Source organism: Myotis nattereri, assembly GCF_964212035.1.
Source record: "Myotis nattereri genome assembly, chromosome: 6".
Classification (NCBI taxonomy): domain Eukaryota; kingdom Metazoa; phylum Chordata; class Mammalia; order Chiroptera; family Vespertilionidae; genus Myotis; species Myotis nattereri.
The window spans coordinates 78,724,364-78,751,542 of NC_138081.1; the positions used below are offsets into that span (position 1 = coordinate 78,724,364).

The 27,179-nt window shown below is 39.7% G+C and overlaps 1 protein-coding gene across 2 annotated transcripts in view; it reads left to right on the forward strand.

Annotated features, from left to right (window-relative positions):
- The first annotated feature begins 676 nt into the window (after nucleotides 1-676).
- The window catches only part of STX7 (syntaxin 7), a 38,795-nt gene continuing 12,292 nt past the window's right edge, over nucleotides 677-27,179 (forward strand). For both annotated transcript variants that reach the window (XM_081095102.1, XM_081095103.1), the window contains exons 1-3: nucleotides 677-797; nucleotides 6,149-6,299; nucleotides 25,207-25,276. In XM_081095102.1, the coding sequence (XP_080951228.1) occupies nucleotides 6,215-6,299; nucleotides 25,207-25,276 (155 nt within the window). In that variant the 5' untranslated portion in view covers nucleotides 677-797; nucleotides 6,149-6,214. The remainder of the gene's footprint in view (nucleotides 798-6,148; nucleotides 6,300-25,206; nucleotides 25,277-27,179) is intronic.

Genomic DNA, 27,179 nt, shown 5'->3' on the forward strand with positions numbered 1-27,179 from the left:
TACTTTTGATGTCCTGGGGATCCTTTCAGAAAATAATGTTGCCCTGATACAAGCAAAGGCCAAGCCAATTTGGTGAGGTACTATTTCACTTGAAGAAAGTGATGCTTTTTATCTAACAATGACGTTATTTTTGAATAGTTATTAGAAGACTTCATGCTTTTTTCAAGCCCTGTACAAAATATGCCCTGCCCTTCCAGGATGCTTAGAATGCCTGGTATGCTATGAAGACTTGCCCACTAGATGAGCACATGGAGGTGACTCCTGCTTATTCTTTCATTGTTCCTGCCAGGATTGTTGATTTGCGTTCGCAGTTTTTACTGGAATTGTGAAATGGTCTCCTGCAGAGTCAAGGGTTAGAAACAAGACCAGAATGAGCTGATGGGGCGGGATGAAATCCTGAGTCTAAGGGAGGCCGGCATCACCAGATAAAGACAGCTGCCCTCCATTTCTTTCTCTTGTTTTTTGCACGCTAGCTAGGGCGTTCACCATCTGTAAGTCAGACCCCCACCCCCCTACCCCCTCCGCCCCCCAAATACTTCCCTTGCAATTTTGCAGATATGCCCATTCCTTCATTTGGAATCAGAAGGGGCGGGAGACGACCGCTGTCACTCAGCACCGCGGCCCAATGGGAGAAAGGCAATCCCCGCCCCCTTACTGGGCTGTGTTGTGGGCATGCGCAGTGGGTGTCCCGTCGCCAACACCCAGCGGCTGGGAATTGTAGCTGGGGGCGCGGCGGCCGTGGGAGCCTGTTGTCGGAGGGGGAGGAGGTGCAGGAGCAGGAAGCCGAGGAGGTTGCGGTAAGACGAGCATGGGAAGGGGGTCCCTGGCCGGACAGCCGAGGTCCGATGTCCCTGCAGCTGCCGCGCCTCCTTGTTTATACGCGTCGTCAGGTGGCCGTTCTGCGCTTTGCGGCAGGCGCTCGGGGGGCGGAGGGCTGGGGATCCCCAGCTCCCGGCGCGCCCCACGCCCCCCACCCCCCGATCCACGGGTGAGCGGCGCGGTCCGGCGGCCGGGCCAGTGGAGCCGGTCCGGCGCCTGCAGCCTCGCTGCCTTCCCGCGGCCGCCCGGGCCCCGCTCCCTCGGGCGCACCTGCGGGCTGCGCGCACCAGGGCGGGACCGGCCGGGAGCCAGCCCCCGCCAGCTCTGGGATCCCGCTTCTGCCTCCATCGAGACACGAACTGACCTCTTCCTCTTTTTAACCCACTGATTTAGAAAACACATTTTAAAGTTCTCCTTCCGGATCTGGAAGAACTGAGACTTATAGGGCTACGGTAAAGGGACCAGATACCTTTATTCAGAGGCTCATTGTGGTCTATTTTCTATTTGGCTGGATTAAATCTAACTTTCCTTTGATGTTCTCAATACATGTCATGAACTGGTTTCTCTATAAAGACGTTTAAAAACACATAAAGTATCTCAAGATGCCTCCCTTCTCTTGTTTTCTAGGTTGTTACTTTAGTTAAATTCAGACACAAAGAAACAACGTTGCTTTTCTGGTCAAATGCTACTAGTATATTTTTCTCTCTTACGTTTCTTGCATTTGCCTGGCTCTTGTATGCATACATTAATTTTGTTTAATTTCCATCAATGTTTTCTGACTAGAACTATGTAAAATTTAAAACCTGTACGGGATCTGGGAGAAAAGGAAATGGTTTTGAAATGCTGCTCTGTTTAGTAATGTTGGAGGTGGCCTGAGCCTCAGGGGCATAAACTGATAACAGAGTTAAACTGTCTTGTGATGTGGGCCAGCCTCTGCTTTACAGGCCACTTTGAGAAGTTAGTCTCAAACTTGTGACTAGTTAAGAATTATGCTGTAGTTTTAAAGTTTCTGTAGAAGTTAATATGATACCATATTAACTGATTAAGGTCTACATCATTTTTCTTCAACATTTTACTTCTCCTGCTCCCAGTAAAAAAGTCAAACCAAAAGTTTTGTTTGGGGTACCAGACTTTAGCTAGGTGCTGGTGGTTGAAAAATATATAAAACATCTGCAGTAAGTCTGGGTAAAGTTTGCCGTGATTCCATTTAATTTGGAAGTTTAATGCATGAAAGGGTGAAAAATAATTCTTGGCATTGTGAAATGAAATCAGATAATCTAATAATTTAACAGATGGAAGATCTGAGCTAAAGAATGTGGTTAATCGCTCATATTTATATTCCAGAGGTAGGGGTAGGTATTAAACAATATACTAAGTAGGTCACTTTATATGATGAGTAGCACTATGATGCAGTAAGTTAGGGAGATCAATGGAGGAACCCCTCCCCTCTCACTTTAGATCCAGTGGCCACTGAAGGCTTCTCTAGCATGTGAGGAAATGTTGCGAAAAAGGAGCCAGTCACATGGAGATCATGGGAAGAAGCGTCTTTAGACAGGAAGTGGCGCCAAGCCGGGGTCTAAAGGCAGCAGTAAGCCTGGGCCATTCAGGCTCTGAAAGAAGCCACTGGAATTCAGTGTCTTAGAAATAGTGACATTTACCCTCAAACTGGGTGTGTGTTCTTAGGAAATAGGTACATGTATTCACTCTTTCTACAAATATTAATTAAGCACCTGTTATATAGCCAGGTACCGAGAACAGAGCAGTCTACAAAATAGACTGCCTACCTCTCATTAATAGGTTTATATAAAAACTTTTAAAGATACATAGAATGTTTCAAGATGCCTCCCCTTCTTGCTTTTTAGGTTGTTACTTTCTTTAAAATCAGACGTGAAGGAAAAAAACCAACAAAACATTGCGTTTTCTGTCAAATGCTTTATTTTGACAAATATATTCTTACATTTGGGGACTCGGTGTGGAGGGAAATCCAATGCTTTATGCTAGTGCTCAGGATTAAGAAAGTAAAACTGACTATTTCTACTGCTTTGTCCATGCCCCAACGCTTAGTGTCTCATCCAAGACAGAGATCTCTTGTTGCCAGTTCCACTGGCAGCTGAAAGGAAATCGGTGAGTTCCTGTAGCTGCAAAGACTATGGACACTAATCGGAGTTAAGAGTATGACGAGAGACATGGAGGGGAGACGCATTTGTATATAGGTGTGTTTGTGTATGTGGATGGAGGAACCCCTCCCCTCGCACACATACACTCAAGAGGGTAGAAGAGAGTAAATAAGTAAGAAAAAGGAACATTTCCTCATCCAGTGTGTTTGTGTTGGCTGTGAGCCAGTTTTTCTAGAGCTCTAGTTGATAGAGGGAAAGGAAAAAAAAAGATGTCATTGAGCCAGGAGAAAATTTCCTCTAACCATGTAGTAGAATATTATTTGGCTATAAAAGTAATGAAGTATTGATTCATACATCAATATGGATGGACCTTGAAAACATACTGAGAGAAGAAGCCCGTCACAAAAGAACACATACTGTATGATTCCATTCATATGAAATGTGCAGAATAGGCATACCTATGAAGCTATAAAGTGGATTAGTGGTTGCCTACAGCTGGGGAGGTTGGAGAGCAAGGGGGAGTGGTTGCTTATGGGTATGGACTTTAGGGTAATGAAATGTCCTAAATGTGATGTGGTGATGGTTGCACAACTTGATGAATGTTTAAAAACACTGTTGGATTGTACACTTTAGTAGTATTATTTTTTGAAATTACAAATGTACTAAATAGTGCAATTTTTTATTTTTTTAAATATATTTTTAATTATTTCAGAGAGGAAGGGAGAGGAGAGAGACATAGAAACATCAATGAGAGAGAATCATTCATTGGCTGGCTCCTGCATGCCCCCTACTGGGGATCGAGCCCAAAACCTGGGCTTGTGCCCTTGACTGCAATTGAACCCAGGACCTTTCTATCCACTGAGCCAAACCAGTTAGGGCTGGATTGTACACTTTAAGTGGGTAAATTATATGATATGTGAATGATATCTCAATAAAGCTCTTCTTGAAAAAAAAATAGATACGTAATTTTGAGATCCAATTGGTCGTTGGTAGATGCTTAGTCTCATTGACTCCCCAGATCCAGTCTTGTTCTGACTGGGCCCAGAGCTTCAGGTCACTGCAGGCCCAAGTCCAAAGCTGCCTGGAACTTTATTCCTGCCACCCTGCTGCAGTGGCTCTGCTGTCTGCATTGAGGTTTTAATTTACCCTTTTATGAAATTGGTTTTGGGTCTACTTCTAGGCCTTGGTGAGGTCCAGAGGGCCCAGAATAGATAAATTGGACCTGTGGATCAATGAAGAAGAATAGAGAGCATCAAAAAGCTCCTAGGAATTCCAGGGTGGCCAGGCACATGTCAGTGTTTGAGGCATGAAACCAGTATTGTTCCCATCTCAACAGCTCAGCTATTGTACTTCCTGCCAGCACTGACCCTTAGAACAGAAATACTCTTCTCCGCTACCAGAGTTCTCCTGTGGTTTCTTATCACAACACATTGAAACTAAACCGGCCTGTAGGGCCCGCCCTCTTCTGTGACGTTAGTTTTGTGTGGGAGCCCAGCATCAGTAGCTTTGGAACCAGAACCCTGAGATTGAATCCCACCTCCACCTGGTGGATGGGTTGGGTTACCTTCCCAGTGACTTAATCTTTATAAACCAGTGTGCTCATCGTTAAAACAAGGTGTGCTTGCCATTACCTACTTTAAAGGGGAGATTTTGAAAATTGAATTAGATAGTCTTTGTGAAATGCTTTCCCCTGCACAGACGTGCAGTAAATGTTCGGTCGTTCCTCTCTTTTTCTGTCGTGTTGTCTCTCACTTGTCCCAGCCGTGAACCTTCTGACTCAGAGTTGACTCGGAACCTCTCCTTCCTCTGGTGACTGACACAGTGTGTTTGCTCTGTCCACATGTTCAGGGTCTACCCGCTCCAGGTTTTAGTGCTTTGCCTTTGCTTTCCATACCCGTCATACCAGGGACCCAAGTCTTACGCTTCTGTTTCATGAATTCTTTCTAGAGAGGGCAAGAGTGATATTTCCTTTCCACAGGCCCTATCAGTATTGACCTTCTCTTCACTGATTTGTATTGCTTTTGTTGTTTTACGTGATTAACTTTATCCTTTCACCTAAAAGACAAACTTGACTTAAACAAATACTTTACCTTTATTGTATTTGCTTGCAGCTCCCAAGTGCTTCTTTAAATGTTTTTTAAAATTGATTTTAGAGAGAGGAAGGGAGAGGGATAGAGAGACACATCAGTGAGAGAGAAACATACCTCCTAATGGGGATCAAGCCTGCAACCTGGGCATGTGCCCTGACTGAGAATCAAACCGTGACCTCCTAGTTCATTGGCTGACACTCAACCACTGAGCCAGGCCCGAGTGCTTCTTTTAATGTGGGGCTTCTAGCAAACTCGTGGTAGACGGCTGGCTTACACATGGACCGCCTACAACTCTGCAATATTCAATGCACACTCAGTGAAAAGATGGTGTAGGAGTAGTTGAAATTCTTTGTTGTTCACAGTCCTGTACATAGGACACCCCTTTTCATTCTTTCTTTTCAAACTCCCAGTGGTGTGGTGTGGCTAGAAAAAGAAAAGAATTTCATCTTACTTCCTTACTATAGCAGTAGCCCAGCTTTGCTTCCTGTCCTAATGCTGGCCCTGGAAGAGGAGAGTTGTTCTTGCTCTGTCAGGAAGATGTTTGTGTGGGGAGCATTTTACAGGGCATTGCTTTCTTCCTCGCTTGTTGACTTTGCTCTTTCAAATTTGACCTTCCTCCTTTTTGATCTCTAAAATTAGAGACCATTAATCATATGTTCCTGAGCTGTATGTTACATTAGAGTAATGGAATTCCTGGGGGTAGCCTGAAGTCTGTATTCTGTTTAATAAATATTTAAATATCTGTTCTGTGCCCGGAATTGTTTTAAATGTTGGAGAAAGATAAATAGCATGTGGGCCCTGCCTTAAAGTTGCTCACAGTTGAAAGACAAAATATATAAACAAATAAAATTATACACAGAAAAAAGGACTTAAAACTCATCCTTAGAGAAATCAGAGAAGTTCAAAGGGAATGTACAATTTGAACCTTATTTTGTTTAATATGTTTAACTTGATAGTGTCTTATAAAGTTTAGTTTTTTGGATAGACATAGGGGAGAGATTTCAACCCTGTTAAGTTAGTCAAGTTTGTATTTGCAACCTTCCAAATTGACTGTTTGGAAACCATAAGTCAATAACTTTAAAAATACAACCATGCGACTTTTTGTTTTGTTTTGTTATTTAGGTGACTGCTTAGAAAACTGTATAGCCCACCAACATCTGATGAAATTAGTGACTAAGCAGATCAACCATGTCTTACACGCCAGGAACCATTGGTGACCCCACTCAGCTGGCCCAGCGTATCTCCTCCAACATCCAGAAGATCACACAATGTTGTAAGTTGAGTTTTAAATTGACTTCACTGTTTGTTTTAAATTCTTAGCTGAACTTGGTGGAGATGAATAAAAGGACAACTACTAGTGCTTGAGAGATGGAGGAGTTCCTTTAAGAAGAGATTTTAGAAGGCTAGAATTCTTTAGAATGAATATAAGAAATAATGATAGCCCTAGCCAGCCTGGCTCTGTGTATAGAGTGTTGACCTGCAGATCGAGTCAGGGCACATGTCTGGGTTTCTGGCTCGATCCCCAGTAGGGAGCGTGCAGGAGGCAGCCAGTCAGTGGTTCTCTCTCATCATTGATGTTTCTATTTCTCCCTCTCCCTTCCTCTCTGAAATCAATAAAAATATATTTTAAAAAAGAAATAATTATATATAGAAGAGGTAACACTGATCTGCATTTTTCTTTCGAGCTTCAGGCACATAATGTAATTTTATTAATGAATAAAGATGTGAAAAAGTAGATACTTGTGTCTGCTTTTTAATTCTCTGATTCTAGGTGAGATTAATGAGGCTTGACTAAGTCTCACGGGTTGGGAACTAGGCAGCACGAGCAAGTTTTGGGGTTATTTTAATTTTTTTTTTAATTCATTTCAGAGAGGAAGGGAGAAGGAGAGGGAGAGATAGAAACATCAATGATGAGAATCATTGATCAGCTGCCTCTTGCAAGCCCCCCACTGGGGATCGAGCCAGCAACCCTGCCATGGGCCCTTGACCGGAATCGAACCCTGGTTTTTTCAGTCCGCAGGCCGATGCGCTAGTCACTGAGCCAAACAGACTGTGGCTCAAGTTTTTAAGGAACATATGTTTATTAAAAAAAATCTGACTGAATATGGTTTAGGTTAATTCTGTAAAGGGTAAGTATGTGGTATGTTATTCAGGAGCAGGGAGGAACTAAGGAGGGAACATTATTATCTACTCAGGAAGATATAGAGCAGTGGTTCTCACCTTCCTCATGCCGCGACCCTTTCGTACAGTTCCTCATGTTCTGGTGACCCCCAACCATAAAATTATTTTCGTTGCTCCTTCATAACTGTCATTTTGCTACTGTTACGAATCGTCATGTAAATATCTGATATGCAGGATGTATTTTCATTGTTACAAATTGAACATAATTAAAGCATAGTGATTAATCAAAAAAACAATATGCAATTATATATGTGTTTTCCGATGGTCTTAGGCGACCCCTGTGAAAGGGTCGTTCGACCCCCAAAGGGGTCGCGACCCACAGGTTGAGAACCGTTGATATAGAAGCTAACTATTTGGATTCTCCAGATTCCTTTGCTGTACCTGTCAAAGACAGAATATTAGTAGTCTGATCCAATGTGGCATTTTATTAGAAATTATTACTCCTCAGAATGTACTTAAGACAAAAAAAAAAATCAGTATAGCAGATTTGAGCCTATAGAATTTTTGTTTTGTTTTGTTCTTTGTTTCTAAATCACAGCTAATCACATACCTGGATGATTCTAGTCATCTTGTGGTCACCGTTTTGACATTCTGGGCATTACCTGGGCAACACTTTTAGAATGTTAGTACAGTTTTATTCTTCAGTCTACTTCTTTAAGGCTACTCTTTTTACCAGAATGCTGACACATTGCAGAAATAAGGACTGTTTTCAGATGACCAAACTGTGTATCTTTATCTAATTATTAACTTCCCAACAATTATTACTCTACATGAATGATTTAAGTGAGATATCAGTGTGTTTTGGGACAAAGGGAGTAAATTAGATTGCAGATGGTTCTAAAAGAGTGCCACTGTGCACAGCTGGGTAGAATAAATGCTTATTCTGCTTTGGAGTAATTCTTGTTTTCTTTGGCTATTATTAGAGGAAAAGGAAGTGATTAGTGTAGAGGTGTCATGTCTGTCCACAGCAGGGACCATAGGAATGGTACATCACGGATTGTTCCAGTTTGTGCCAGCGCACCAGGACTGTCTCCACCTCATTCTTCCAGCTTCTTGTCTATTCTGATGATGCTCCCAAGGGCCTCTCCTTTCTGTGGCTTCCTTGTTGCTGGTTAGAAATCATGCTAGTAGCCTCAGGCCACCTGTGTGAAAATTAAGAGAACTTACTTTAATTTACATGTTTGGAAAATCAGGACCTTTGTGTAAGAAAGGAGTCCAGGAGGCCTTCCTCCAGAGAATAGGGAAGGTATCCTCAAGCTAAATGATGCCAGGACTTCTGGGAAGAAGGAGAAATAACTGTAGTGTACTGGGATTTTAGAGGCAGTACACATTTAGTGGTGTGAAAGATGATCAGGTGGAGATTGTGTGTGAGCTTGAAATGAAAGGAGGTAAGGGTTAACTTAAATCAGGTCATGCTCCTGAGAAAGAGACCAGTTGATCCAGGCAGATGAGAAGTGGTAAATTGGGCCAGAGTTGCATATACATGGCATAGTTGATAGTTTGAGTATGCTACTGCATAGCCATTAGGACACTTTGGAAGTGGTGATTAGATCCACTACTATTCTTGTGAAGACCCATTATATGGTGAGTGTTTAACCATTAGAAGGTACAACCACCACCTTTAGATATTTGAAGCATAATCTTATGTCTTGTGTAAACATAAGAAGCTGCCTTAGCTTAGATGGAAAAGGGGTTGGTAGTGAGAAGACACTGGGAAAGAGCATTTAAATGGAAGCCACTGCTGGTATTAAATAAAAAGTAGCCAAGAGATTAGTATGTGCAGAAAATACGAAATAAAACTCCAGTGTGGCTGAAACACAGCACTTGAGGCAAGAGTGACCGGAAATGAAATCGGAGAAGAGGTTGAACAGGTCACTTTGTAGGCCTTGGAGGCTATCTGGGGAGCTTAGATTTCATTCTGAGAGGCGGAGAAGAGGCACAATCAGATCTGCACTTGAAAAGATTGCTTTGGCTTCTCTTAGAAAATAGAGGGGGGACACATTAGCCATCACGGGTGTCTGATGAGAGAGATGTGGCTTACACCTGGGTGGTAGCAGTGGGGACAGAGAGAAATGACGGCTGTTCTCTGGAGGCAGAGCCAATGGGACTTGCTGATGAATGCAGATGGACTGAGAGAGAAAAAGGAATCCAGAATAACTCATGGTTTTTGCATTGAGCAACCAAGGGAATGGTGAGCATGTACTGAGATGGGAAGGTCTACAGTTCAGAAGTGGAGAGAGTTTTGTTTTGGTCAAGTAAATTTTGAGATGTCTTTTAAACATCTAAGTGAAGCATCTATTTTAAATATATGAATTAGGACATCAGCCCTGACCGGTTTGGCTCAGTGGATAGAGCGTCGGCCTGCAGACTGAAGGGTCCCAGGTTCGATTCTGGTCAAGGGCATGTACCCTGGTTGCGGGCACATCCCCAGTGGGGTTGTGCAGGAGGCAGCTGATCGATGTTTCTCTCTCATCAGTGTTTCTAGCTCTCTATCCCTCTCCCTTCCTCTCTGTAACAAATCAATAAAATATATATTTTTTAAAATAAATGAATATATGAATTAGGACATCAGAGTGTCATCAGAATATAAAACCATGGTTCTAAAATAATTGCAAAGGAGTGAGTACAGTTAAGAGAAGAGGACTGGGGCATTAAAAAAAAAAGTAGAGGTCAGGAAGGCAGGGAGAAAGCAGCATAAAGAATCAGGAGTGACCAGAGAGATAACAAGAAAATTAGCATTTGGTGGATTTCTAGAAATTAAAAAAAAAGTGTTTCAAGACTGAGTGAGAGCCCTAACTGGTTTGGCTCAGTGGATAGAGCGTCGGCATGCGGACCGAAGGGTCCCAAATTCGATTCCGGTCAAGGGCATGTACCTTGGTTGCGGGCACATCCCCAGTTGGGGGTGTGTAGGAGGTAGCTGATCGATGTTTCTCTCTCATCGATGTTTCTAACTCTCTAGTCCTCTCCCTTCCTCTCTAAAGAGAAAACAATAAAATATATATATATATAAACAATATATATATATATATATATATATATATATATATATATAGACTGAGTGAGGCATCATCTGTATCTAATGCTGCTGAGAGACTAAGATAAAAGCAGAGAATTGGACCTTGCAAACTGGTGACTTTGGAAAGAGTGGTCTGACATCCATATTCCAAGTGTAGATGGAGAAAAGGGGGAAGAAGGACCAAGACTTCTCAGAATCCTGCTCAGCTCTGCTTATATCCTGACCAGAAGTGAGATGTAGTCACATGGCCATGACTAGCTGCTAGGAAGGCTGGATTGCAATGTGCTCACTAAAACTGGGTATTGCTTCATTTGAGAGAGAAGGGGAAAAATCAATATTTAGGCAACTGGCAGCTTCTACCATGGAAAGAGAAGGAGGATCAGCGAAAGGTTGCGTTTTTCCAGTCCAAAAGGGAGACTCTAGGGAGATATAATTGTAAAAGAAATGTCTTGAAGGCTAGTGGGGAAGGGGAATGGATCTTTAGTGTCTGGTTCGTCCACTGTTCTGAGTTGTGTGGTGTGAACAGAGAATGTGGTGGGGGAAGATGAGGAGCTCCTGTCTGAATAAGCTGTTTTTAAACAAAATAGGAGGCAAAGGCGTCGGATAGAGATTGGGAAGGAAGGCTGGTGGAAGTCCATGGAAAGAAGAGAAAGTGATTACTTGTAGCTTTGACAACTGAGAGAATTGACATACCTTGGAAGCAGAGAAGGGTTAATGGCAGGCTGAGTATTCATTTGAAATTTGGGGTCATGAGTTTAGGGAAACCCGTCATCACTGTATTTTTTCTAATTCTGAGGTTCAGTATCTAAATGAAGGCAAGTTTAGATTTAGATAGAGTTAGTTTTTAAAAGTTTAACCTGCTATCCGGTGTGTGTCACTGAGCAGGGCTGTGAAGAAATCACGTGGAAGTGAAAGGCAGAAGTGTGAAATTTCAGTTCACTTTTCCCCACCTGGTAATGCTAATAATACTGGATGAGACTGAATAAAATGGTTCTTTTGCACCGCATTTGGGTGCTCCTTTCACAGTGCATTTGCATCTTGGGAATTTGTGTCTGCACAAATTATCTAGTTTTACAAAAGTAACCTAAGGAGAATATGCTATAAATAAGGTGATACCTTTAGAGTTAGAATATGTGCATCTTTCAAGTAAACCTGTAGTCTTCCTGAGCAGTGGGAAAGCTTATTTTTAAATTAGCTTTGTTATATATAGATTAATGAAAACTTGCCCAGTATTGGGTTGTATGGTTTAGTTTATACCAAAAAAAAGAAAAACAGCAATCAAAAAGATTTTTTATTCTTGGAGGAACCCAAGGATAACATTTAGCAAGATGGGAGTTTGGTGGGGGGTTTTTTGCTCTTTTTTTTCTTCTAGTATTTTATTCTGGCAGTTCTGTTTTGCAAAGAATAGGATAGATGAAACAAAATGTATTTAAACATTTTTTTCCCTTAAATGATTTTTTGTTAAAAATAATGTGTAGTCTTATCAATTTGCTTTACTAGTGAAATATTTAAACCATGTTGCAGTAATATAATTTATATAGAACAAAATACTTAAATATTATGAATACTTAAATATAAAATATATTTAGACAAACAGATTATATTAAAATAATATAACTTCTTAGGAACTTTATTGGGAATTTCTCTGTGGAGCATTTAAAATAATTAAGAAGACATTTCGTCCTGTGAGAGAAAGTGTTCTGGTGGCTGTCACAGACTCAGCAAGTATGTGTGCTCCCAGCGCTCATCCTTTGCCCACGGCATAGCGGTGTTCTCTGTGGCCGGCCCTCACACGGCGCCCAGGCTTTCTCAGTGCACCAGGCAGCAATTCCTTGTAGACTGGCGTTGGCATGTAAATTAAATTGTTTGTTATCCCAGGTCTAGAAAATGATCATGAATCAAAGAAGTGGTTACATTTAGTTCCCAAGCTTTGGCATGAGATGTTTAAAAGTCACATTTTTATTAGGAGTATTGGAAACAAACTCCTGCTAGTGATGTATAGCACAAAAGTAAGCAAGCCTTTGGGTTGAAATGGCTGAGTCTGCTGTATAAATAAACCCAAGTAGGGTATTTTCATAGGGGTCGTTTATCTTTGCACAGACACAAACAATATAGAAAAATTTATTCAGAACACACAGAAAGAACTCATGTTTTTTAAAGTAACAGGATAATCAATACAACAGAATGTATTGAAATCTATCACATAATTATTGTTGTTTTTAACTTAAAAAAATAGGTGTCAAATATATACTAGCATATTGAGTAGTATATTATTAGTGTACAGCTCAATGAATCACCTCTTACAACACCACACGTGTAAATAAATAGAACATTACTAGCCCCTGAAGCTCTTCTCACATTTATACCCTCTCTAAAGATAGCTAGTGTCCTGACTTCTAACATGATTAATTTTCTTAGTTGTTAAACTTTATTTAATAGAATCAAGTAATATGTTTTGTGTTGGACTTCTTTCTCCCATTATGTTTTTGGAATTCATCTGTGTGGTTGCACGTAATGTAGGTCTGTTGTTTTCAGTACTCTCTAGTATTCCATATTCAAACATACCACAATCAGTTCTTTCTGTTGTTGATGGACATTTGGAGTGTTTCTGGTTTATGTTTCTTTGCTGTTATGAACATTCTTGTACATTCTTTTGTTTCATGTATGTAGGAATTGGGATGCTGGATATGTGTGTGTTCAGCTATAGTAGATACAGCAGTTACCTAAAGTAGTTGTACCAGGTTATACTCCCACCAACCAGTGATCAGAGTTTGTATTGCTCCAAATCCTTGCCAAATTTGGCATCTACAGTCTTTTACACTTTAGCTATATTTGTATCTCATTGTGATTGATATTGCAATTTCCTCATTAGAATCAGACTTTTTAGAATATCACTTAGTTAGGAGAATCAATGAGATGATAGGAAAAGCTTCTAATTAGATTAGCTGCATGTGTGTGCATGCACATTTCCTGAAATCAAGTCCAAATAGCAGTGTGACTTTGAGTGAGCTATTTCACTTTCTAGGACATGATATTCTTTTTAAAAATATATATATATTTTTATTGATTTCAGAGAGAAAGGGAAAGGGCGAGAGAGATAGAAACATCAATGATGAGAATCATTGATCAGCTGCCTCCTGCATGCCCCCCACTGGGGATCGAGCCCACAACTCAGGCATGTGTCCTTGACTAGAATCGAACCCAGGACTGTTGCGTCCGCAGGCTGACACTATATCCACTGAGCCAAACCGGCTACACACACACACACACACACACACACACACACACACACATATATATATTTCCCTCCTCCCCCCTCTGGGCTGGGTTATGGTTTTCCACCTTTAACAGGCTATATTTTTAACCAAAGTTTTAAAGAATCCTGAAAACTCTTATAACATATGCAGGATTATTCTCTTTGTTATTAAGAGACCAATTGCCATATCTGGACCCATAATAAGTACTTTTAAAATCCCATAATAGATACAGTCATTCACAAGACCAGCTAGACTTAGGTATTATTTCTAAGTATTAAGAAGTGGGACAGTTGTAGTTACAGGGATTTTGGTGTTAATCATGCCAGAATTAGCCAAGTTATGAATTGGAGGAAATTAACACATAGAAATGATTAACAGCTGACCATGAAACATAGTCCTTGAGATAAAAGTTTTCCCTGTGTACCATGTTGTAGTAAGTCTTCCCATCAGTGCTAATGAGACTTTGGCATTTGAGTTGTTATTTTTGTTTTTTAAGAGTAATCTGAAAGAGGAAGATACAGAGTGGCTAACAGTTAGCTTTTGGAAAATGAACAGAGTTGATCCATTGGTAATAAACTATACTCATCTGAATTTATGTGTTCAGAGTGTTCTGCTAAAATATGCAGGATTTATTACATACGATGTGTGTGTGTGTGTGTGTGTGTGTGTGTGTGTGTGTGTGTGTTTTCCAGAAGATTTGGAAAGGCAGAACTTTCTGGAGAGGGATAAAATGTTTGAACTTAAGCCCATGTTATAAAGGTTAAGAGAAGGTGACTGAAAAATATTTATGTTGAGTCTTTATGGTTTCACTTTTTAAATGCTTAGCTCTTATAGATTATAACTGTTAGTCCAACACAGATTTGTTTAGAGTTGAAAAAATATTTTGTTGTAATTAATTAGCTGCTCATTCTGTGTGCATACTTAACTTATTTGTTAATTAGGACCAGGGCTTGGCTCTTGTCCCCTTTAGGTCTTTAGGACTATGAGATGAAATACGAAGTCTATAGAAATGTGAGCCCTTTTGTTACTATGAGCATGAATACAATTTTTTTCATTAGAGTCTGGTGAAGGAGACACTTGTTTTTGCATCTTAACACATGATTGCACAAAAGGGAAGCTGACGTCAACTTCTCTATTTTAGTGCCAGGGCAAGCTTTTCTTGAAAAAAATAGTTCCAGTTCTGAGCAGTTTATGAAATTTACTGGAGCTGTGTGTATTTACCTAGGAGTTGGGGATTTTTTTTCCTGTTGGTGAGCATTTTTGGATGGGAAGGCAATTTATACAGGAAAGGGGGTTGAAAACTGTTCTTCCTCTGTTTCTCCCTCCTCCTCTCCATCTCCCTCCTAAAATGCTAGTTGATTGGTAGATAGATAGATCGATCTACTTCTAACATCACACATCTGAAAATGTTTATTGGGTTTCTTTTTCCCCCCCTGGAGGAGAAACACTTAAATAACTTTGATTTCATTGTCATTTTCTTCATGCCTAAGCTGTTGACATTAAACAGAGATAGGTGTGGAAATTAATGTCTTATTCAAGGGAATTTTAACAAAGAGCAACAACTTCTCTCTGGTGACTTTTCTCCTACATGACCAAACATGAGTGCTGTCTATGACAGCACAAATCTGAGTGAACCCTTTTTTGTTTTATGAATTCCAACTTTAAGATATGACTCCTGGCCATGGCCATTGTGGTTGAGTGTCTTCCCATGCACCGAGGTATCAATTCCCAGTCAGGGCACATGCCCGGGTTTCAGGCTCGATTCCCAGTAGGGGATGTGCAGAGGGCAGCTCCAATTACTCTTTTCCTCATGAACCTGTTTTATTTTTATTATATCTTTTATTAGTAAATTAAACACTACAATTATTCCCTACTAAAGTGTCAGCTCCCTGAAATAAAATGTCTTTTCACAGCTCTGTCTATACTATAGGAGCAGTGCCTGGCTTACATCAGCCCGCCATAAAATCACAGTGCATGCTCTAAATTAGGTTACCCAATGTATTTAAATTACATGTATATATTTTCAAAAAGTAGTAGCCATTGGATAAATTTTTATTTTCCTTTCCTTTGGCCTTATGGCAGCAATCTCTCCTCATTTGGTAATAAGATGCTGTCTTGTGAAAATTTTCCCCCATCTTTTAGTCTTTATATATTTTTTCTAAGTGCCAACATTTTTTGTTATCTGGTCCATAATCTTTTCTATGTCAGGGAGTCATGTCTTTATACATAATTGTATTCCTCAAGAGCTTTGCATGCAGAGGCTGCTAGGGCTTGTTGGTTGACCAAGGCTGGAACAGAAAATTTTAGAAAGGAGAACGCTGTGGTGCCAGTGTGACCCGGGAAGGAAGGAAGACAGCTGAATAAGATGGGCAGCTGTCAGATGTCATGCCCGCAATGTACAAGTACCTCAGTAAAGAAGAAGCAAAGTGTATAAAGACATCTCAAGGGAAAGGCATGTTGTCCTTTTGTGAATTCAGTTCTTAAAAGGAAACACATATGAATGTGAACAATGGAAAGAGACAAAGAGGAATGAGCAGGGTAAATAGAGCACACGGTGTAAGTAGATAGATACATGCAGCATTTTGAAAGTACTAGCACTGGAAGCACTTCCCCCAGGGGGCAGCTAGGATTGCTGCTCCAATACTTGTAGGTGGAAGAGGTTTCGCCAGTTCTTATTTTCATCTCTTTGATTATTTTTTGTTGTTTTTCACCAATTACTGAGCAATATTTTTCATTAAAGAATAATTGCCTTTCATACTTACTCCAGACTGGGATTTTAAAAAGCAGTTTGCTTTTAATTTAGTTTGCCTATCAATTAACTTGGGAGAACCCAAAGTTCCTACAAGTAGTGCTCTGTAAGTCTCTCCTCGTTCCTCTAGTTTCCACTTCACCAGTGCCTCTTATCTGGCCATCTCCATGAGTTCTTTTGTGATCTTCTTTAGAATTGTGGATGCCTCATTGAGTTAAAAAAAAAAATAGTGGTACTATTTTAGGTTATAATTTTTACCTTAATCTGCTTTGTGGCAACATTTTTTTCCTGCTGTGTTTTCTTTGTAGGGAATTTGCTACGCTTTCCTATAATTTTTTGATATATTTCGTGTGTGTGGTTGTATCTGTTCTTTTTGTTGTTGTTCAGGAGCATGAGTTTGATGTTCTGGCTGTGCGGGGAGGGGAAGTGCCCAGTCTCTCTGCTCAGGGTCTCCTTTCTCTCTGCCCTGCATGAGGCCTGTTTCTTTGCCCTGCTTCTCAGAACCCAGTTTGGTGTAGGAGAGCCTCCATTGGCCCCAAGATACACAGCCACGTCTTCCTGAGGAGTCTGCCTCCTTCCCCTTTCCACCTCCCCCAGCAGAGGACCCGGTCCTCTCAGCCCTGCTCCGGTCCCACTCAGGGTGTGATTATGTTCCTCTGGAAGTGGGCATTTGCTGGTGATACCTTGCCGCCCTGCCTCCCCCGCTCCGCTCTCAGACTCCCCTATTTCCTACCCCACCCACGTGGCTTCCCACACAGGATCTGCTCTTTTCTGTTGCTTTTGGCCACGTGTACATATTTTTGAGAATTTTGTTGTTGTCTTAATTTCTCTGCAAATATAACTTTGATAGATCCCCCAAAACCTTCCTCCCCTCTTCCCCCCCCCCCCCCCGCCATGTTCTGTATGGCTTCAGGAAGGAAGATTCAGACACAAACTTCAACCATGTTCCTATTGGAAGCAGAAACCCATTTTCAGTGTTTTAGCAACATCTGAGAAGCACTATTTTGCTAAATAGCCCTGATCAGAAATTAGGACTGAGGTAGCGGTTTGAGAATCGCTGCTGCCGCCATGTAAATTGGAGGTGAATTTCATGATGTGGCCTACCTTTGGCTGCTTTTGGAGCTGAAAGAGTTATTGGGCCAAGCTCACCAGGGAGGTGGGCGAAGGGTTGTGGGGAGGGAGGGGTCAGGAAGGTTGGAGAACTAGAATGAGGCTTCACCTTACCCCACCCCTTTATTGAGATCCTTTTATTTTTTTTTAAGGATTGTTTTCCATTTTAAAACTATGAAATAGATTTTATATGTTCTGCCATAAACAAAAACAACCAATAAGCCAGGACTCCACATAAGCCAGCGGTTCTCAACCTGTGGGTCGCGACCCCTTTGGGGGTCAAATGACCCTTTCACAGGGGTCACCAAAGACCATCGGAAAACACATATATAATTACATATTGTTTTTGTAATAGCAACGAAAATAATTTTATGGTTGGGGGTCACCACAACATGAGGAACTGTATTACAGGGTCGCGGCATTAGGAAGGTTGAGAACCACTGAAGCAAACTGAGAACAGCTATTTTCAGAATACGTGATAAACTGTCTTACAAACATAAGCCGTCCGGTTTTTAAAATAAAACTTTTAAGAACTCAGAGATCTTCAGGTGGCACATACCAGACAACTTGGAGGAGGAAACAGAATATGTGGGTACGATTCTCACATTGTTGAAAACCTGGTTTTGCTGAGAGCAAAGGTCTGTTCCATGACTCCTGAGTTTATATAGGTTGGCTTGTTGTTTCTTTCTCAAGAAAAAACAAACAAAAAACAAAAAACGTAGGAAGGAGGCACCAATGACTCGAGGGACAACGTGGGGATCCTGGCAAAGAGTTTCCTTTCAGACACAGGTTAGGAGCTGCTTTGCCCAATCCTGGCCCGTGCCCACTGCTCACACAGGCCACCTTCTCTAGGGGCCCCTGGCTGCCCGGGTCTTTGTTACTTCTGATTCCAGTCCCTCTCAGAGCAGGTGAACTGAGCAGGTGCATGAGGTCAAACATTAGGACTGAATATCTCTGCTGAGATAGAACTTGCCATGTCCTGGCTGTCTCAGAAATCGAACTATTTTTCCCAGGCAGTCAAATGACTTGTTTTTGTACTTTATTGTTAAGAAGCATGCCCTCAGATTTAACTCTTTATTAACCTACAATAAGTTTAAAATCCCCTAAATTTCTACTGTGTTAATAACCTCTCTGGCTTCTACCTTTGAAGTATCTGGGAAGGACAACGAGGAATTTGAAATTGAATGTGTCCTAAATGTGGAATTGCTTCATGGGGGCAGCATCTGCCTTCGCGCGCTGGGCAGGCGGCACAGCACACCAGGCGGCGTGGCCCCTGGAGGCCCTTGTCCGCTCGAGATTCATCCTTTGGAAGATGTGCATCTTCCTCGCCACCCCTTCTTCTCCACAATTTGCGTCAGTTCTTTTACCCGCAAAGAAGATAAGCATCCTGTTCGGGTCATGAGATGGAGCATGAGATAGCCTATTTGGAAAAAAGCCTGTAATTCTTTCAGATTCTCTAGGGAGTTTTCTCCACTTGTGTGCCTTTTAGAATTATAATGCACCTTTTTCTTGGACTATGAAATAGACCAAGTTGACTTGATTTTTTTTCTTAGGACCGTTTTGTATTGATCTTTTTTTTTAGCTACTGATACAGGTATTTACTTGTGATACATTTTCCCATGCACCTAGTACCTTGTAACAAACCTAACCTAATGATTCTCTAATTGTAGTTAACTTGACCCGTTTTAATATATATGTAGAATCTATATACATAAAAGGCTAATATGCTAACTGCCCATCAGGGTAATGACGTCACGTAGCAATGCCCAGCTTCCTCTCCCTAGCAACTAGCCTCCTTGGAGTTTCTTCAGCCCAGGAACATGACTTGCTTTATAGCCAGGTAGAAACATTTTAAATTGTAACCAAATGTCTGTGAAGTGTTTTCCCCTGCCTCATCTCATTTGATCCTTACAGAAGTTCTGGAGTAGGTAGATAGAAGACTCAGTGGAATCCTATTTTCTTTTCATTAGCCGGAAAACGGAGATTTAGAAAGTTTACAAACTTGACCCAATGGAAAAAAAGTAAGAAATGGTGGACCTTGAAAATGACTTCAGGCTTTCTCACTGCGCAGAATATAGTCAGACACTGCTACAGTTAAATATTTCACTCTTTGTTCTCCCTGCGTGATCTATAATAATAATTTGCTTCGTATTGATATTTATTGCTGTGTTACTGACAATTACCTGAAAGAGAAGTTGGGGTGCTTCACTGGGCTGGAAAAAGTTTAGCTACATCAGAAAGCAGGTCTAATTAAGCAAGTTTATTCTATATCTATAAAAGGCTAGGTTGACTTGCACATGCATGATGCACATAAAGCTCTCGCTGACGCCAATCACACGCATGTGTTTTGATCTGTCATTGTCAATCGTGAATTTGGTTGACACTTCTATTATAGAGAAAGGGTGAATAGTGATATTAAAATATTTCTTCTAATTAATTTCCTTTCAATGCACAAAATCATGCACTGGGTCACTAGTCTCTTATAATACTGCAAACCACTGTTTAAAACAGGTAGGGGGTTTGATAGGTGAGAAAAGAGTTGAGTGTAAAACAGAGTTTGTTTCTTTTAATATTTACTTTTTTTTTCCTAGTTCAATTTCAATCACGTCACTTGTATGTAACTGCTAGATACTTGTCAGGTAGCAGATTCCTGCCTCCTAAATATGGGGTATAACTATCTTGTGTCAATTGATATCTACCATTATCTCTACAATTGTTGTAACTGGGAGTAAAGTTATAGTACCCTCTTGAAGCATGGCTCACATTAGTTATGTTAATAAGAACATTCTTACTCATTTCTGACTCCAGGAGAAAAACAAACCAGTTTATACTGTTAGCTCTCATTTATTGAGCTCTCACTATAGCTAGGTCACATTACATAGCCTTCAACACCAACTGCTGCCTCAGTTTTATGACACAAAAAATACTTTCCTATGAAGCATTTTTTAAGTATTCCACTAGATGGCAGCAGACCCTCGTGGAACACAATGGGTCTTCAGTCCTGAAGCTCTGCAGATTCCCAGAGAGGGACTGTTTTTGTTTTGAGGAAATAGCAACGCACCTTTTCTGGATGTTAGTATGTATGGGAAATAGTGTTCTCTTGATTTTGTGAAAAATGTAAGATATTCTCTAAAGTCACCTCTTTAGAAGTGAACAATGTAATAATAATTTGTTCATTGTACCGTGCAGAGGTGCAAATCTTGATCTGATCCTGCCTCCATGGATTATGTGAATTTTTTTTCAAGAAACTGTTTATGGTTATGTAAAGAATATGTTCCTTAAGTTTCATGTTTCAAGAGTTTTCTTTAAAGTTGGACATACAGCAATTAAAATTGAATATGAGTATCCCATAAATTCACAATACCCAGGCTAGATAATAAAGTGAAACCCATTAGACTTGCTATGGAGAAATAGGAGTGATTATCCATTTTTCCACATCACTATCCAGTTTGTCATCCACCTAGAAACTTCTTTATTTGACTGTAGTTGCTGCTCTACAGCTGGAAACAGGTGCAGTTTGTATTAGTACTTTTCCCCTGAGTAAGCCATTCCATGTTTCTCTGCCTTCATTCAACACTTTGACTGTTTCGAGTGATCCAGACTTTCAAACCAGGGTCCCCATTGCTCCGGCTCACCTGTTGTGTGACACTCACTGCTGTGGTTAAAGATGGCAGTATTCCCTCCAGCTGCTCTCCAAGATTGAAGTTCCTTCGCCTCTCATGTTGGTATGAGTTGGTATACCTTTACCTCCCATTGGCAACGACCTCAGTCAGTGACATTATACTGTCCCGGCACCAAATGGACAGATGCATTCTTCTACTCGGGTGAAGACATAGTTTTATTTCTGACTTGGATATTGTCTCTGTCACCTCCAGAGATGGACGAAAATTTGCCGTGGGGTAATTCGGTACACAATGTGAAATATTTGTCTTCAACTTTCACCCCTTAGTTCCCAAATCTAAGTTTTCTTTCTGGCTGTGGGTGAAACAGCACCCTGGAGTGGTTATCCTTTGAGAGCATAACGATCCTGTGGGACAGCTTTCGAAAATACACTCTCCCGGGCGACACCATCATTGAGCCTCATTAGGCCATTAGACGTGCTAGCTCAGCAGGTTCTGGATAAAGGGAACTGGCAGGGCAATGAATCCCTGTGTCCTTGAAGATCTGTTCATTTTTTTTTCTCTGTAAAGTGTCTTGCTCAGAAGCACTGGTGTGTGGAATACCATGATTGTGACTGATACATGGACTGGGAAGCTGGTAGAATCTTGGGGTGATCTACAGTGCTACTGTTTCAGTTAATTTAAAATTCTGCCTCCACTAAGGTGGAAGGGGTATAATCATCTTGCCATGGGGTGGCTGCCTGATACCTCTAAGAATGATGTTATATCACATATTTCCATTTGCTTGCTGTTGCTACAAAGTGGTATGCAGCATTGCCGGTAATCATGTTAGTGTGAGAAAGGGGAAGTCCACGTTGATGAGCCTATATGTGGCTTTTATTCCTCCATTCCTAGTTTTTTTTTCCCATTGAACAAATGCTATAGGAAGTGGGGTGAGGGACAAACTGACTGGCATACATAGAACAAAATGAAGTAAGAGATATACCAATGAGACTACATAGCACCTAATGCACAGTGGGCAGCTCAGGTTGCTTGGTTAGCTGGTATACCATTGTTTGCTTTTAATCCAGGGCTCAGTAGCAAGATCAGAACTCTTCCTCAAAAGGATAAATGGGTTTGCATGATTTAGCCTCAAGATTCTAAGGGACTCCTGTGGGGTTTTTTTTTGTTTTGTTTTTTGTTTTCCTATTGGGACTTAGGACTGGTTTTACACAGCATCCTGGTAATAAACAGGCATTTCAGTTACCATTGGATCAGTGGGGTCATTAAAGCCAAGTTGTGGAGCTACTTGAACTAGCTGGATTGCAGTTTCTTTGGGGGAGTTGAAGCCAGAGCTGGCCACCTTTTGGGGCATTCGGTAAAATGGGTTGGAGCAGCATAATTCTCACCAAGCGCTGTTCCCTATTTGTATTGAGACTAAAGAAAAGCAGTTTGTCATTTTGCTTTGCAGGAGTATGTCAACAATCCATACAGATTAAGGGACCAAGATTCATTCTTTACTGAGGGCCCTATATTTTCATGGAATTTATCTTCTACCTGTTGGCATACTTACAACCTTCCCTGGCCCCTAAGTACATGTTGCTTCTTGCTTTTCAGATCCTAAAAGCAGATATAAGCATTGTGTTGCCTAGTGTGGTGTCCTAAAGGAGGAGATGATCGATATCCTTGAAAACCGCTTATACTATAGAGAAGTGAGCGTATATAAACCAAGATAAAACTATTAAGGCTCACTGCTCTTCTGTCCAACTGAAAGCATACTCCTCTCATGTTTTCTGTTTCTTTTAGGATAGAGCAAAGTGAAATTAAGTGGTATCAGCAGGTCTATGTAAGATAACAGAATTTGTGATGGTCTGTGGTAAATGTCCCATTTTAAAGAGCTTGTCAGTTGGAGTCACTACCTGACTAGGGTTCTGCTAACCATCATGACTAATCTTCTGCATCCTCCAGGCTGACCAATAAATGGGAATGGGAGGGGTATCACCACTCTCAGCTTGTCAGGTTTTTGGTGGCGTTTCTGAGCAAGGACATAGGAACTAGAGTTGTTCTTGGTTCACCATTTTGCTAGAGTGCAGAGCCACCAGGGGCTTTCAATGTTCTCTTCCTTTCCCTAAAACCTGTAGGCAGAAAGCATTAAAACTGGGGCGGCTGAGTCTCTCTTTTTGAAAAAAATAAACTAGGGGAATAACCACTTGAAGTATTTAGGCTCCCATTGAACTTATTTTTTTGGTGGGTGATAGCTTTCCTTTTATTTAATATTATTTTTTTCAATTCTCGTTTACATTCAGTATTCTGTATTAGTTTCAGGTATACAGCACAATGGTTAGAAAATCATATGCTTTCTTTTTCTTTAATTTTTTCTCACCTGAACAAATGTTTATTAATTTGAAAGAGAGAGAGAGAAATCGATGTTAGAAACATGGATCAGTTGCCTCCCGTACTCACCTTACTGGGGATCAAACCCACAATGTAGGTATGTGCCCTATGGGAAATCTTACCCACAACCTTTTGGTGTATGGCACTCCAACCTGCCCATGGCTTAATACGACTTTTTAAAAAGACAAGAACCCTCTAGAGATGAGGTAAATGCCTGCCTTTATCCTATAGAGGTCTACATTTCAATTAGTCTGACCAACATACGTGAAAAAAACAAAAATAAAAAACAGCTTTAAACCTCTAAAAGATATTCCAAGAACATCTGTTGAGGTAAAAAGAAAATATATAACTAATTGCAAGCAGCCATAAGTTAAAAACGGCAAACAAGAATTCTTTACCTTGCAACAGAAAAATCTGCCAAAATAAAAGCAAAAGAGATTCCTTTGAAACTAGCTGGGTGGTTAACAATTGCTATATGCTGTATGATTCCTCTTCAGTATTTATCCTTTCCAACTCTGATTTGAAAGTGTTGGTCATTACGTCATCCTCAGTGAACAAAAGTTATCCTGTGTTTTGGAATACAATCATTCCCTTTATCCCATAAATAAATAATGGCCATTTAAAAGCATTTAAGCTATATAAGTAAACCACTTATTTTAAATGAAAAGAATGGGTGAGTTGGATTGTTTTTCTCTAGTTCTTAAGATGGATTTTCAACTTATTTCTACTTGGCATTTCGTGTATACACGTCAAACTATGTAACCTCCCTACTGTGAAGTGCCTTTTTTTTTTTTTTTTTTAATTGCATTGGTAATAGACTTCTGGTTTGTGAGCTTAGCATGAATTTTAAATCCCCAGTTTTTAACTTTTTTAAACCTATAGAAAAATAAAAGTATAGTATAGTGAGATTTTTATGTACCTTCACCTGGATTCACCAATTGTTGAAATTTTTCAACATTTGTTTACTATCCCTCACTCCAAATTCAAATTCTTCAGTTGTCCCCACAATTTTTTATAGCAATTTTTTTTTCTGATTGAGAATCTAGTGAAAAATCACATTATCTTTTGCATGCTTTATTATTTTGGGCTCTTCCATTCTTTAATTTAGAAAGCTCGCCTGCTTTTAATTCTTTTCCTTTTGTGGCATTGACATTTGAAAAGTCCAGGCCAATTTTTTTGTAGATTATCCCACAATGTAGATCAGTCTGATTCCTTTCTGATTCCTTTAACCTGATTAGATGCAAGTTAAATATTTTGGCAAGGTCCTATTGTGACTTTCTTATCACATTGTCAGGAGGCTTAGTGCCAGTTTGTACCATTGGTGGTGCTAAATGTGATTATTCATTTTAAGCAACAAATTTACCTATGATAAGTTAGCTCTTTTATAATTAATGCCATCTATGTGGTAGTAATTTCAGGTCTTGTGAATGTCCTGTGGTTTTCCCATCCTTTGATGATCTGCTTGAATCACTTATTACAGAGTAATTGAAAAAATGATTTTTTTCTAATTCTTTATTCCTCCCTTGTTTATTAACCACAATTCACTTACTTTATATTCCAATGAATTGTGTAATTGTTGCAATTATCTTCCTCACAATTTTTAAGTGAAAGTCCGTGTGACATTGCGCCAAATGTTCTCATGGGAGAAGGAAGAATATAATACTTTTGGATCGTAAGTGAAATTTGCTATGTTAATGCCCCCACACAATTTCCTCTTGAAAATTAATTATCACTAATTAGATTCAAATAAACCATTTACTTCACTTTTTAAACTGGTTTCTATATTTATCTTTTTTTTTCTAACTCGCAATTGCTTATATTAATTGTTGCCCTACCATCTGTAACAGTTATGCATTTATTTTCCATCATAATAGCTGTGGAAATACAGAGGACACTGAATCAACTTGGAACACCTCAAGATACTCCTGAATTGAGGCAACAGCTGTAAGTATTTAATTAAAGAAAAAGAAAAAGGAAGAATGGGAAAAATAACTGTTATATTCCTTTCATAGTGTGTAGTGTTATGCTTACTGGATAAAACAATGGGAAATTAATAAGGTATTTCTGCTCCCCTATTTGTACTAAGCTTTTGTGTAAGTTTTTCCCTATCCAGAGTAGGCAGATATTTGTTTGTTGTTTTTTAAAGATATGGCTCACCATATCAAAGCAGGACTTTATTAGTTACTTTTCTTATACTTTTTTTCACTTTCCAGTTTTATTTATTTTAAAAATCTTTATTGTTGAAAGTATTACATATGTCCCCTTTGTCCCCACCATTGACCTCTTCTAGCCCGCCCCCTGCCCCAAGTGTTCACCACCCTATTGTCAGTGAACATGGGTTTTCTTATACTTTTTAGATAAGTTGTTTTTTTATGGCTTTTGAAAACTAGTACTCTAAGCTTCTCTGTGTGTGTGATTTACTTCCCATGGCTATCCATCCCTACAGTGCTACAGTGACCAGATTTTTATTTGGTTTAGATCGAATACGTATCCAATATGACTATTCCCCAAAAGCTTATACCAACATACTTGAATTTCAGGAAGCATTAGTATCTGTTAAAAAAATATAACATGTTTATATAATACATATTTCAGTAAATTAATATGCTGTTAGAAGAACAGCAGTTGTATTTTGTGGTGTTATAGATTTTACAGAGTGTTTTCATATACATTTTCTCATCTGAACCTTATAAAATTGGGGTGAAATAAATCAAAAGAACTATTTTCATTTTGCTTATAAGGAAAACATGTCCAGTTGGGGTTTGATGATTTGCCCAACATCATTCTGAACGTGAGTTTTAAATCTTAGCTCAGCACAGACACAGCTGCAAATTTCAAGTAACATATATGTAATAAGTTACATGCCAAACAGCATTGGCTCTGAAGGAAAAATGAGGAAGAAATTAAAAGATAGGTAATAATAATTCCCATTTCTTATGAATTACAATTTGAAGAATTTACAGTTATCTCTAATTTATATTGTACTTCTCTGTTGTGTATAAATGTTAGAGTGGTAAAAATGCCCTAATCTAAATAATAAACCATCATTTATTAGAATGAAGTAAAATGAAATAGAAACACATAATTCTTAATAGTTATAATATTTTGCTAACATTAAAAGCAGAGATTCTGAATCTGTAGATATCATTAAAGTGTTCTTTTTAGAATTTTAGTTATAAGACTTTTTCTAAAGACTTAAAAATAGGGTACTAAGGAAATATTTTCAAATAGGTATTATTCTTAATGGTCAAGTGCAGATATCTGTATGTAAACATATTCTTCTTTAGTATCTTGTTATTTTAAAGGATCCTAAGTGGTGACTAATACGTGTTTAAAATGAGAAATGTCATATAATATGTATGAGAGGTACCGATGTTGTAATTTATAAAGCATCACATGAATACTAATGTTTTTTTAGTGTCATGTTCTTTAGTTAGAAATCTTCTAACTTTATAAGCTAGCTAGCAAGTTGGTTGTAGATACTGGTATAATTTACTACTGTTATTGTGGCCTGTTCACTGTGGAAAAATGCTATTTTTTTTTTCAGCAGCAAACTTAAATAATAGTAAATTTGTACTATTACTACCTTTTCCCTTTTTCTCTTTTTAAGTATTTGTAGGACATAAATTCCCAGGTAGAGAAATATGAGAGGCCAGATGTACCTTAAGACCTGAGAACTGGGCAAAATTTAAGGCAACAAATCCTCTTTACTAATTGATGACCTCTCAACTGTGGGATGCAGATAAAAGGCTCCCACACCACACCCCCAATGTCTCTAGTTGCTTTGAGTTATCTTCTTTTCTAAATGGCTACTGATAATTATTTCTCAAAGTTTGGTTACCCATCC